The sequence below is a fragment of the Orussus abietinus genome, unplaced genomic scaffold (assembly GCF_000612105.2).
Source record: "Orussus abietinus isolate OABI.00-Male unplaced genomic scaffold, Oabi_2.0 scaffold29, whole genome shotgun sequence".
Taxonomy (NCBI): domain Eukaryota; kingdom Metazoa; phylum Arthropoda; class Insecta; order Hymenoptera; family Orussidae; genus Orussus; species Orussus abietinus.
The window spans coordinates 719,017-732,177 of record NW_019395567.1 but is presented as its reverse complement, the minus strand read 5'-3'; the positions used below and the strand labels follow the sequence as shown (position 1 = coordinate 732,177).

Below are 13,161 nucleotides of genomic sequence, written 5' to 3'. Positions count from 1 at the left end.
CAATGCAAATACTGCTCCCGTTACTTTCAAATAGGTTCATCTCGTTTATTTCCAATAGATCTATATCACTTTACACATCTTTAAGGATATGATAGCGAGAATTATTCTAATTAGCACTTGAAAGTGGAAGGTATGCTTTCGAAGTTAGACGGTTGGAGATAATTGTTCCCAGTTTAGATAGTCGTTTGCGATAGCTCGTCGTATATTTGAGCAAGAAGTGAACATTCTTCGTTGTATTCGATCAAAGGACTCCTCAACGATATCATGTCTCCGCTGTCGACACTCGTCGTTCTATAAACAAATAAGTGAAGTCTATGCACACAGTTTACCAATGAAATTTATCAGCTACGTTTTGGTGCGTCCGAATAATAAGTGAACTATTACCACCGATATCTGCGGGACAATAAAACATCACTCGTCGAGTTCGATCTGTGCCTGCTATGCATGCAAAATGAACCACAATGCGTTGAGAGAAATGATAATTAGCGAGATTAAAAGAGAAGAAAGATTGATAAGGATCTATTGGCAATTGAAAAATCAGTAAAAATATCCTTGGAATTTTTCTCTTCGCGTTAAAGGACAAGCTCACCTTTTTATCGTATTTTGTCTCTTGATACCATCGAGTAAATTCACTATGGAAGGCGTTAAAGTTGGACGAAATATCTGGAGCAGAAAGTGCGTGACGCCATCGGGACGGTAATTGAAGCATTCGTCGAGGAAATTAGATTTACTTACAGTGACCGGCGCACTGCGCATTTCACGAAGGTCGATATTTCGGAAAAGGTCATGGACCAGAAGCTCCTCTATGGTGGGGTAACGATTGCCCGATTGTCCGAATATCATGCCTAGGAGTTCGACGACCTTAAATTTACATAAATAGTTATTTGTGCCGGAGAATGCTTTGAAGTTTCTTCGGTGGAACTTTAGCATAGACCGGAAAATGCATCTAATTACCTAAACTTGGAGGATTTTCCAAGGAAAACAATTTCCAAGCCCGTAAAATTTGAAATTATCGTTTCTTACCACTTCTAAAAGTACTTCGTAGTGTTTTCTGCGAGGAGGTATTCAGTCAGGAAATCATGAATTTTAATTCTCACAATTACGTGGGAATCGCAAGCAAAATCAGGAAAACATTGCCATGTATAAAATCAAAGGCAATCGGTTGATAAAAGAAGGAAATCGTTTCCATCAAATTCCGAGTGAATAACCCCTCGGTTTTCTGGATGAATTAGTATCTAAATTAATTAGCCACGCATGAATGTATCTATCGGTACTTGGCGCGAAACTCAGTCGAGCTTCCGTAGACTATTTTCGTACCTGTGGGTACTTTTCAATGTCAGAGAGATGAACAGCAGTAGGTTTGAACGCGTTCAGCTCGAAGCCAGCACACATCTCGAACAACATGTGACCTGGGTTGAAAGGTGAAGAATACAGAATTAATTTATAACCCGTAGTTGATATCTTCGAAGTGTCTATAATTATTTCATTTACCGAAGCAGATCGTGTCGACGTAGTTAGCATTGGAAAGCCTCGAAGTCACCACAGGATGTATCCGACTCGTAAACCCAAGCAGAGTGTTCTCAAGCCCAGCTAAACGAGCGACTCCATTTTGGACGATAACATTTCCAGAGTGCAAATGAGTGACAACAGGGAAGCCTCTTTCCTTCAGGAACACCAAAGCTTCCAAAATTTGCCTGCCCATTTGCTGGATCTGCGGCAGAGGAAGACCTCTACCTCGCGCTGCATACTTTTGGCTCCAGTCTTCGTTCCAACAATTCCTCTCGATCTGAAATTATTAATAATTATTAATTACAGAGAATGACCGATGTAGCATGAGTCAGGGAACAATTAGTAATTCATGTTTTAGGGTGGCTACCCCATAGACGAGGTCCTTCAAGCTCCCCTGGTTTATAGGCTGGACCAGGATCACGTAATTCTTCCCCTCGTACTCGATGAACTCCAGGTCCAGGACAGGACAGATGTAGGGATGCTGTAGAGCCAGGAAAAGATTGTTCACGATGTCTTTGGTCGCCGGGCAGATGTTTAACGAACAATTTCTGTTCAACGGCACGAGGGTCATGAGTCGGTCGGCTTTTAGCGACGTGTCTCTCACGGCAAACCAATGTTTATCCACCCTCGACCCTGGAAAATTGTTAACAAATTACTGGATCGTCGTAATTTAATATTCAACAAACAAGTTCGCCAAAACTAAGTTACAATTTTTCCCGAAGGTGGGATTCTCGAAATCCATGCAAATATTTGAGCGGAACTGCCTCATAAATTAATAAATCGACATCAGCTTGCCAAAGGAATTTATTAGACTGGAATAAATACTCGAAATTGCTTCCTTTAGCGTTAGTACATTTCTTTTTTGTTTGTAAGTCGTTCCGGAAAATTGTGGGAAATTTTTATGCATGGGGTTTTTTATGCTTAATTTATTTTTCAGCGACGGGTAAATTCGTGGCTCGAGGGACTAAGCTTACCGACATTGTTGAGTTGTTTGATGAGAGTGTAGCGAGGCGTTCCCTGAAGATACACTTGGCAAATTGACAGAGCTCGGTCTCTTGACCTTTTCTCCAATTCAACGTATTCGCCCACGTCCTCGCAAGTCGATGGCCCATTACCCAGTGCCGTGTACTGGTGGCGGCCATTCCTGCAAGAGAATAGTTATAAATAATAAATAACGTTCGACGTGGCATTTAGCTTGTCCCGTTTAATCACTGTAATTTCTGGAATTATTTCCAGGGATCTGGGACCCGATTCTCGAGTTCATACGATCAACATTCGCACGCGAAATTGACATTTTCGTGTACGACCTTCAAATATTGACCAATTACGCGACTTCGCAACAATGCGACACTTTGCATGCTAATCTATTCGCGTGCGACAAAAAAAAAAAAGTCCGTATGAATTCAAGAATAAGAGTTTTCAGAGATACCTGTCCTCGTTGTTATTGTCTATTTGTCTTGGTCTATTTTGCGGCTTTAGTAATCCCTGAGAATCGGTACTTGAGCGATCTCGAAAGCATATTAGGCTTAACAGCCACGGATTTCTTGGGGGATTTGCGTTATTAGCATACCAAGCCGCTCTACGACTGCAAAGGTTTCATCCAATAAGAAACGGTCATAATGATGTTATTGCCGCGGCTTTACCAACTTCCTGGATTTCATTTCCCACCGAGTTTTCACGAGACATTCTCCCTGACTCGACGAAACGAATTTTTGAAACATGATTTACTCGATTTTGCGACGGAATTAATTGTGACAATTTTTTGTAACGGGATATCTGACTCGAAGAAGCGAAATTTTGAAACATGCATTTCAGACATTTGGATTTATCCTATATTGGGACGGAATTAATATACTGAGCATTTTTTGCAACGGGATATCTGACTCGAGGAAACGACTTTTTGAAACATGATTTACTCGATTTTGCGACGGAATTAATAGTGACAATTTTTTGCAACGGGATATCCGACTCGAAGAAGCGAAATTTTGAAACATGCATTTTAGACATTTGGATTTATCCTATTTTGGGACGGAATTAATATACTGAGTATTTTTTGCAACGGGATATTTGACTCGAGGAAACGACTTTTTGAAACATTATTTACTCGATTTTGCTACGGAATTAATAGTGACCATTTTTTGCAACGGGATGTCTGACTTGAGAAAACGAATTTTTGAAACATGATTTACTCGATTTTGCGACGGAATTAATAGTGACAAGTTTTTGCAACAGCGTATCTGACTCAAGAAAATGATTGGAATCGAAATAAATCTAATAAGGATGAGTATTCTTTTCGGCAGTTTATGCTATTCCGGTATTTTCTACCTTCTTCGAGAGTTTAGAAATTTAAGAGTCTTGAAACTTCTCTCGACGCAGCCCGTGAAGTAACTCGAAGAATTAACTTTCCTGTGGACGCCTTCGTTTCTTTCCATGGAAAGTCCAATTCAACAAAACATTCGTTATATCGTCATCTACGTCTTAGTTTAAAAGAAACCCTTAACAATACGCCTATAAGTTATACATATAAAATTGATGATCAATAAGCTTAAATTAGGTGATTGCGATTAATCTCGTCCATTTACACTTCTGTACTGAAAGCGAGGCACCGAATGTCCTGAAATCGTGTTTGTCAACAATGTGAGAGTCAAGTGTAAATTCAACTCGGTACCGAAATTCGAGTGAACATATTTAACTCGTGTTCTAAAATGACATAAATGAAATTTTTACCTACGTTTTAAATAATAACTCCTTATTAAACCACGCAAGATCTCAATCTCAGTATTAAAAAAAGAAATTCACTTTACACGTTTCACTAGCCTATTTCAGATATAGATGTTGCATTGTCTGTTTTAAATCCAAGGCAAAAAATCCATTTCCACTTAACAATTGACATTGGATTATATGAATATATTTTGCATTTTCTATTTTAAATAGATGTCGATAACAGGAGCAGATCCAAAGGGATTCAATAGATGCGCAAAGCAAAATGGAAATTTAAAAAGAAACGGGCTGTTAAAAAACATCCAGCCACGTTGTTAAGCGACGAATGCGGTAATTGATGTTTAACTCTTCCCCGAGGTTGAATCGTGCTCAGAGGGTATCGATACGAGTTTACGAGAGTATGTGTAAGTGGGTATCTAGGCGGAAAGTACTCGACTTAACGCAGGGACACCACTTGAAGAGGACAAAGCGCTGTTAGACAATGAGGCCACATTGCACGGCAGAGCTTGCAGCCTTGTACTTCATTCGGTGCTTTGTTTCGTGCCGTCGTAATTGCTTTCCACCCCTTTGACGTGATTTTATTGGAAAATAGAGTGCCGTAGACATGGCTCTCGAAATGCTCGCGACCGGCAATCAAAATTTCATTACTCGCTATTCCCAGCTTCCGACCTAATTCGACCCCGCTGTTCCGTGATTGCCCCCGGAAATAACTCCGGAATCTGGTCGATCCGATCGACTGAAACCTGAGATTAATTGCGGCGACATATATATATACAAATTAAAGTTCATTAAATTCCCATTGTTATTCCCGGCTTCTGACCCGATTCTGTCCCTGCGCTCCGAGAATCTCCCGGAAATAACTCCACCTCGGAATCTGGGCGATCCGAGTAAGTGAAATCGTCAATAATCTCTTTACTATATCAATTCCCGCAATAAAAAATAAATCCAGATGTAAATCGTGATTAAAATGAGAGGTTGGATGCCGTGATTAAAATTCCCCTGATGTTCCTCGACCTCTGACCTGATTCGGATTTGGGGCATGCAGTTCTGCAATCTCGTGAATTTCTCGAAACGATGCCTGAGTGGAGATACGAATAATGCGGATAAAAAAAGTGTGATAAAGTATATCCGTGATTTGAAGTAAGTAAAATTCATTCTCACCTGAGGTCGTTCTGATCCCTGCACCCTCTGGCAGCGGAGACTCGGTTGAAAAGGATCTTGGCGAGATTGTCGATTTTATTGGTCAGTTGATATCCCCTCTCTTCATCGCTATCATCGTCTTCGATGCTGGCACTTCGTCCTCTTCGAAGGACCCCCCTGGCAGTGACGATGGCTTCCGAGTCCAATTCGATGGCACTTTGTGTCCTGCGGCTGACAGGTCGTCGTCTTCGCCTGTTGCCAGGTCGCTCTTGGCAGAATCTGTCATGACCGGTGAAATCGGACCTGGGGCACTCGTCGTCTCGCTTGCCCAGGTTCTGGTACAGGTTGAACATCTTAGGGTCCCCTGAGGCGCAGGAGTGGATGGATTCTAGATTTGGTCCCAAGGGTTCTGGGAAAGCAATTAACAGAAATCAAACGAACGGTTAAAAAATCAAAAAACTAAAATTATTAGCAAATAAAGTAGTATCTCTTCTCGGGGAGAAAAAATCGCACAGCTGCGCCGATTTATCTGGTTGAAGTACAAATGGTTAAAAAATAAAAAATCGCAAAATTACTAACAAATACAATCGCATCTAGGGGAGAAAAAATCGGACAGGTATGCCGATTTACCTGGCCGGAGTAATTAACGGTCCCCGGAGTCGCTTAGGTTTATCGAGGGCCTCCTCTGCTGCGCTGGTCACGAGTGAGGGGACTCATCGCTGCTTTGAGGGAATCCCCAGGGTGTCTCCAGGGATTCGACTACCAGGAGGCCGCACTAGACGTCGAGGTCGCTTCCGACCGGGAACCTCATCAGAGAGCGAGGAGCGTCGCGACGGTGACTCCGGAGGGTGGTCACCCACTGGCTGAATGCGAGCCGCGCTTGCACCGACTTGCACCCCCGACACCCGACCTGACATAGATTGAACGGGGTTCTAAGTATTTCGTGGCTGCGCCGTGATGGGGTGGCTTTCATCGAGGAAACGACCGCCCGCGAAGAACCGCTGCGTACGCCGCCAGTTTTACATGCGCGCGAGTCCGCTCCAGTTTGCGGCGTAATTATAACAGATGGAGGAAAAAGCTTCGAGCGAAAGTTGTGCACCGCGGTGTGATGAGGAAACTTTGTCCAAAGCGTTTTTTTATGCGCGGCCTAGATAAGGCGGGAGAGCCGATAAAGAACATAGAATGCTCGCAACGTAGGTTTTACGCGCTGCAGAATGCGCGTGATTCCGCTCGAGTTTGTGACGTAATTAGGCGAGATCGGGGACAATGCTTTTAACGAAAGTTGTGCGTCGCGATGTGACGAGCAAACTTTGTCTGAGGCGACTTTTTTATACGCGGCCTCGATAGGGAGGGAAAGCCGATAAAGAGCGCAGTGTTCCCCGCGCTTGCCAGATTTAGTCCAGACACGCGACGTGGGATTCCGTTTTATATGATATTAGTTTCTCCGAATATATGCCGTGGTGGCGTAAGATACGTATGTAGGTAAATCCGCCCTAACTGGAGCATGGCTCTTGGTTTAAACCTCTGATCTCCCTGACCTCTGGTGAACTCGAAGATCACACGTTTCTAATCTCTCTGCGCACTTCTAAGGCCGCCTCGAGCGACTTAAGAAAATTTTGAATGTTCGATTTGCCTTTTCGTTCAATTTTTTCAGATAGACTATGAAATCGCCGCTCGACGCGGAAATTGAGACGAAACGCGATTAAAATTTATATATATTTTTTAAAAGGCACTAAAAATGTTAACGATTTGTTCGAATCGATCTTGAGTTCTTTTCTTCATCCGGCTGCACGTCGTTCTCTTTCGCTTTCTTGCGCTGCTCGATACTGCACCGCCCAGCTCTCAATGGAGCGGTTTTTGTAGATCTAAAAATATAAATGTTCGATGAGATTATACATATAAATCTTGTTTAAATTGTTAGAATTATTGTTTTAATTACGCTTGTCACGAATTCCAGCACTTGGAGCTTTGACACTTCATGTTCAGCTCGAACACCCCAACTGAACATATTAGTAGGCGGATCGGAGTTTTCAACCTTTGTCATACGTAAATAAAGTTGTTTGACAAACTCCTGGAATAGAAATATTTACTTCAAAAATAGGAACTGATAAGTAGTACTTAGTGACAAGATGTAATGTTTGGAAGTTTAGGCGGAGAAATAATTTTTAGTATCATACTCACTACAGTGACTAATCGATACACATCACCGAAGTATTCGTGTTCAAAATGATTCTCTCTGATGATTGTCAGCGTTTTCAGAAACTTCCATATCGACTCTTAGGACATCAGAAATGTATTACGTTAGTGTCTCAAAGAGCTATGTCACTTAGATAAATACTAATGAAGTCATAAATATGGAAATGGAGGAACCTTCTTTGCATTCGTTCTCTGACATAAAAATATGTGCCAGTATAAAATACAACAGTACTAGTTTTGGACCGTCTTGTGGTGGAAAATTCATGTGAGGCACACGATTGTCAACTTTGTTCGTTATAATATACTTCCCACTTTCGTATTCCAATAAGTTATATCCAATGGCCTGAATTCATATTTATATCGTTAGAAAAACATAGCCCCGAGAAACAGTTTGTAACGAGTGAACTTAATAAAATTATTAAAAGCTTACAGAACTCTCCAAAGCACTTTTCACATTGAGCATGATTTGCTTAAAGTGTTTGCTGTTGTTTTCAAGAACTTCCTTGATAATATGTATTCTCAATACAGGTAGTTTAGAGCGATCAGCTTTAAATAAATATCTAACTACTTTGTTAACCAACTGATTCATTTCTTCTTCAGATATTTCTTTTCTTTGGGATGATTGTGATCTTTGGGAAAGCGAAAAGTCGTAATCGTCGTTTTGAGTAGCTTGGCTAGTAGAGGGATGAACTTTGGTTGTTCCATTTCGTCTTCGAGTCTGGGATCTTTGGGGTGAAATATCGTCATCGCTATCATCGTCATTATAATTGAATGTATGCTGATAATTGTTCCGTACGCTTCTCTGAGATTGATTTGGTCGAGACGCATTGTGGTTATTCTGACTATTTCCTTGAGGCATTATATCTAAATCATCATCGTCGCTATCCACAGCTCTTGCATTGCGAATGCGTCTCGTTCTTCTCTGAGACATAGCTACAAGCTGCAAATATAAACTACATTAATATAACATTTTCATTTTGCAAAAATCAAAGCTACTGTCTGAGATAATTGAGTTCTCGATTATTTCAGGCAATTACAAAGTACTGAATTAAATAGACGATGAAAAATGTTCATACGGATAAACAATAGAGGTTAGAGACAACGAATCTTTCAAATACTCGCACGACTTACCACTTATCCTTATTTAATACTGTTTTTATTCAATGCCTTATAATGGAATTATCATAACCTTATACACTCTGTTCTACGCCTTATACTGCTAAAAGCATTCTTATCCAAGGTGTTTACATCTATTACACTTCCCGCGTAAACTTTGATGTCTCGCTTTGTCATATTTCAAGAAATCCACAACGTTTCGGCCATCATTCCCTAGATGTCACTAAAGAATAATTTCAGTTACCAGCAAAGTCACACCCATCGGTAAAAGCTCTTTAACATTCGCCGAAACAATTTAAAACAATCCTAAACCCATTATTTACCAACCGTTGTTTATACGCATCAACTTACGCAAAATCTCCACAGAGGGAGACACGAACGCGCCTGCGTTCCCACCACTTACTTAAACCCGGCAACGGTTCCAGTCGTGGTAAACTTGTTTACTTAATTTTCTCAAAATAAAGGGTTGTTGATTTAGTATATATTTGCATTACCTTAGTGTTTATGCGTGTAATGTCGCCGGGGGCATTAATCCCGGTGACGTCAGAGTGCTTCTGGTGGCGCCGCTCGGAGGCTGCGGCGTCGCTTTCGGACCGATACAATTGGATACAATCGTGGTCAGTGTGTCACGCGTCGTGTGTCAGTGTTCGGAATGTGCGGCCAAATCTGCAGGAATGTTGTCGGTAGCGGTCGGTCTCGGGGCGAGCGGCGTCTCGGTGTTGGGAGCAGCTCGGATGACGGAGAGGCGAGGCGAGGCGAGGCGAGACGCGGCGAGGCAGTCGCACCCGGTCGCACCTGTCTGGCCGTCTGCCTGCACTTCGAGCGGCGCCAGACCGCCGACTCGCCGGCCTCTACTCCTCCCCCGACTATTTCTAGATATTCCGCGGCGGAATAACAATAGAATTCTCCCTCCGAACTAATCTCTCTTCTCTAACAGCTTCACCGAGGAGCCGCTTCGCCTCAGGAAGAGGAGCAGAGCATCGAAGAGGAAGAAGAAGATGAGCAATGCATCGAAGAGAAAGAGAAGTTAATTTATAAGTGGAATGTACAATTTAAATGACAATGTATTTCAAAACCCCTGGCTTGTCTATTCTTATCCCTGCACACGCGTGGACTAGTGCCGCCAACTGCGCATAAAGAGGGATTTTCCTCGCATAGATACCACTACACCATGCAGTGAACTATTTCTGGTAACGGAGAAATATGCTCTGGGACCTTCCGATCGTTTGTGCAACGTGACGATGGTCCAGAGTGCCCGTGATAATTTTGTCAATCCGTAAAACTGGCGGTAGTGATCTGGATCGTGACATTTTTCAAAGATTATATGAGTTATGAGCCGATATTTCTCCAGACGCCGGTGGCACGTGGTCTCTAGTTTTGTACAGCTAAATTCAAATCTACCGAGAGCTCGTGAGCTCGTCCCAAAGAGAGCAACGTGAGGACAGATTCTCCGCCGATGTAGCGTTGGAAATACGTACCCTCGCGCCAGTCTCTGCATTTTCCTTTTCTAGTCGGCCCGCAGAGATTGGCGACATCGGGAATATTTCGAGTCGCGAACAATGGGCTGTTAGGCACTATCTCGTCGCCATTGTTGTTCATCGATACACACGGCCGCGAGATCGACCGATGATCCCCGTTTGGAGGAACATTTTACCCGAGACTAATTCGCTACCCCCTTGGCTACCGGGATTTATTTCTCACAGAGGGGCTTCCAGAAAATTGTGGAAACGGGTAAAGCGACCCTTATTTGCCCGGCGTGTAAAATGAAAATAAAACGAAAAACGTCCGAGACCCTGAATGGAGGTCCAGCGTTCAATCTGGAAGCTGGGATAGCTCGCTCGATTACCTCTCGCGACCGCAAGAATTAATCGGTCCCTCGCGCCACTTCACGCCTGATGTCTGCTCTTTTTGGGCTCCTACCTCCTTGTTCTTTTTCGTCCCTTCCCGTGGTTTCGACCAGGGGGGTAATGAAATAAAAGCAGAAACAAAAAAGGGAAAATGAAAAGCAGCCAATTTCTCGACGGTTTGAGCCCCGTTGTGCAATTTCTAAGCCGCGATTAGCGTAACCGTCATCTGCATGAAACACGTAAATGTGACTATGACAACGGCTTATTGATTTTCTCCGTGAATGCGATTTATTTTTCTATCAAGGAATCGGTTTTTCTGCAACCTCGGGGCCTGTTAACTTTCCATGCATTAAGTTGCAGTCACGAATCAAATATGGCGCGGAAGAAGTTGTCCGCGGCGGAGCGGCCTCCGTGGAATTAATTTGCGCCCGTTGCTTAAGTACAGTAATTAACCGTTACCGCAACATGTGCGCGGTACTTAGAAGTGTCCATTCGAAGATAAACGCCACACCTTCGCGCGAACAAAGAAACCGATCGCTTCGACATGTAAGCGCCCGAGATAATTATCGAATTAAGGTACATCCGGCGTACCGCGAGCGTTGTAGCTCTTGCCACACGAGAGGTGTAATGAAGGTGGAATACTTGAGATAAGGCAATTACCTAATTACACGTTAGTCATTCAACAAGGAGTCGGTGCTTTAATCTCTCTGTATAAATATATCAGCCCCCACGCGGCATGACTCAGATATGATTCTTGAAAATGGCGCGACGTCCTAAGCTTTTCCTTACAGTGCATTAAATTGCATTAAAATACCAAAATATGGAGAAACTAAATGATGCAATATCTGCAAGTCCTCCATTGAGACCCTCCCTTTTTCCAACCCCTTAGGTCGTTTCATACAATCGTCGGCATAAAAAGTGTCAGGCAGGCCATACGGACCCCCGTGGTCAACCGTCTGATTACGCGTCCGATGTAACTGCGACTTAATGCGGGGCATGTTACGTGCGTCTGCCTCCGTATAGGTTATGTATCTCCGAGTGTACAGACGCGTCTGTGTGAGCAACGATGAATTATACAGCAAGTGACCATATAAGGGCCGTGGAGCGCAGCGTGAAGACGCCGCACGAAAAGGAGCCTCTTTTCTTTCGCATGGCTTGAGTACGGCGTATCGCGTTTTAAAGCCCCATGTACACGCAACTTAAACTCCTAAAGAAGATACATCGGGCGTTGCAAAGCCGTTCGACGTTAAAAACGTGTTATAATATCTAGTAATGCGTTCGTTCCTTGTCCGGCGCGCAATGGCGGTTACTTAATCGTAACGGTTAATCGGATACTCGTTTTTTAGCGACGCTAATAATCGGAGTATTCGATACCAAGCGCGGTTACCGCGTGTGGGATCCTTGAGAAGGATTTCCTCTTGAAAGAGAGGTTAGGGTGGCTCCTCCGTCCACCTCCGTCCACTTCCTCGGACTAGCGACTGGCCGACTGGCGCCGCACTGTCGCAATCCTATATACAGAATCTCCTCCGTGTCCCCCACCCCACCAGGCGCGTATCGAGTCGCGGGATTTTTGCGCTTGTGCGCACCCCGCGCGCGCATGTGTTCGGTCACGTGCTCGGAGCTCCGTAAGAGGCAGGTAACGGCCGTCGAGAAATGTATACGGCGAGGCCTATTAATTTCAGTATTCCGATCGGGATAAAGTTCCGGTGCGCATGAATTACACCCAGCTAACGGCCCCACTATGCCGTGGTGAAATCCGACCGAGACAATTATGTTCTCGGAATAGTTACTTCTTCATTATGGAACTCGTTAGTCGGCGCGTCGTCCTAACCTCTCGTCTCTACTAGGACGAGGGAATCCCATAGACTTATAGTATGGACTGAGTATCTAATGTTGCCGACAATGAAGAGAATGTCCGTCTGATAGAAAGAGAGTAGCACTAACATGTTTTGCCTTTTCTTATTACGAGGACAGAGTGGCAACAATAGATGCTCGGTCCATACCGTACGTCTATGGGGAATCCCGTTTGTGGGCGAGGGACTATTTCGCTGGCGTATGTCTATGGTATGCAAATTTGAGAGGTCACGTGGTCTGTGATTCCCGAACTTCGGGGCGGGAAATCGGCAGCGACAGCGACACGTCCTAACCGATTCGACTGCTTCGGCAATCGGCTTTGGCATTCTCGTGGGCTCTCCCTCGGGCATATCGCGAACGCCGGTTGCTGCTGCATTAATTAAACGCAGATGCCGATGCCTTGTCACCCGCCATTTGCCATTCGCGTTCGCGTTTGTGTTCGCCAGGGTGGGGCGGCACCTAATTCATCCTCACTCGTCCGACGTGTACATCTCTCCCTCCCGTTCCCTCGTCGCTCCCTCGCGTTTCCTTCCACGCCCGTCCCACGGACACCTGCGAGAAGTGATGGCCACCAACCGAAATTTTGCGCGATTAATTTGCTCGAAAATAAAAATCCCCCATAATGCCTGATAATGGGCTCGCGCGTTAAGTATAGTCCCCGCGAAACGCCTCAGCTGGACATAACCCCCTCCGATTAAGGCGATAAAAATCTCCGTAATTGTTATACCCTATACGATGCTCTTTATTGACAGAATATCGCGGCGTAATACGCGAAAGC

At 44.0% G+C, this 13,161-nt stretch overlaps 2 protein-coding genes across 6 annotated transcripts; both read right to left on the bottom strand.

Annotated features, from left to right (window-relative positions):
• Positions 1–20: 20 nt before the first annotated feature.
• LOC105701542 (slowpoke-binding protein) lies at positions 21–6,136 on the bottom strand. 4 transcript variants are annotated; one of them, XM_012428379.1, is made up of 10 exons: positions 6,001–6,136; positions 5,392–5,779; positions 2,484–2,653; positions 1,877–2,142; positions 1,492–1,786; positions 1,318–1,409; positions 736–861; positions 590–663; positions 385–438; positions 21–291 (listed from the first exon to the last, which is right to left on the bottom strand). In XM_012428379.1, coding segments are annotated over exons 2-10 (1,410 nt in total). In that variant the 5' UTR covers positions 5,724–5,779; positions 6,001–6,136; the 3' UTR covers positions 21–290. The 4 variants fall into 4 exon arrangements, with proteins under 4 accessions (XP_012283802.1, XP_023289545.1, XP_012283793.1 ...); XM_023433777.1 differs by having other exon boundaries at positions 385–435; XM_012428370.2 differs by lacking the exon at positions 385–438.
• A 990-nt stretch (positions 6,137–7,126) lies between these two features.
• On the bottom strand, positions 7,127–10,742 carry LOC105701566 (non-structural maintenance of chromosomes element 3 homolog). Of its 2 annotated transcripts, XM_023433779.1 has the most exons (7): positions 9,177–10,740; positions 8,698–8,905; positions 7,997–8,506; positions 7,741–7,909; positions 7,552–7,646; positions 7,310–7,441; positions 7,127–7,235 (listed from the first exon to the last, which is right to left on the bottom strand). In XM_023433779.1, exons 3-7 carry the CDS (start codon positions 8,495–8,497, stop codon positions 7,149–7,151), a joined length of 984 nt encoding a protein of 327 aa, XP_023289547.1. In that variant the 5' UTR covers positions 8,498–8,506; positions 8,698–8,905; positions 9,177–10,740; the 3' UTR covers positions 7,127–7,148. The 2 variants fall into 2 exon arrangements, with proteins under 2 accessions (XP_023289547.1, XP_023289546.1); XM_023433778.1 differs by lacking the exon at positions 8,698–8,905 and having other exon boundaries at positions 7,142–7,235; positions 9,177–10,742.
• Between the last annotated feature and the right edge of the window lie 2,419 nt (positions 10,743–13,161).

Coding starts and splice junctions, on each gene's coding strand:
- LOC105701542 (XM_012428370.2), bottom strand. CDS start 5,723: ATGTTCAACCTGTACCAGAACCTGGGCAAGCGAGACGACGAGTGCCCC. Junction 2,654..5,391: donor AGGGATCAGAACGACCTCAG/GTGAGAATGAAT, acceptor ATTCTCTTGCAG/GAATGGCCGCCACCAGTACA. Junction 1,787..1,876: donor TGAAGGACCTCGTCTATGGG/GTAGCCACCCTA, acceptor TAATAATTTCAG/ATCGAGAGGAATTGTTGGAA.
- LOC105701566 (XM_023433778.1), bottom strand. CDS start 8,497: ATGTCTCAGAGAAGAACGAGACGCATTCGCAATGCAAGAGCTGTGGAT. Junction 7,647..7,740: donor AGAGAACGAATGCAAAGAAG/GTTCCTCCATTT, acceptor TGATGTCCTAAG/AGTCGATATGGAAGTTTCTG. Junction 7,236..7,309: donor TGCTGGAATTCGTGACAAGC/GTAATTAAAACA, acceptor TTATATTTTTAG/ATCTACAAAAACCGCTCCAT.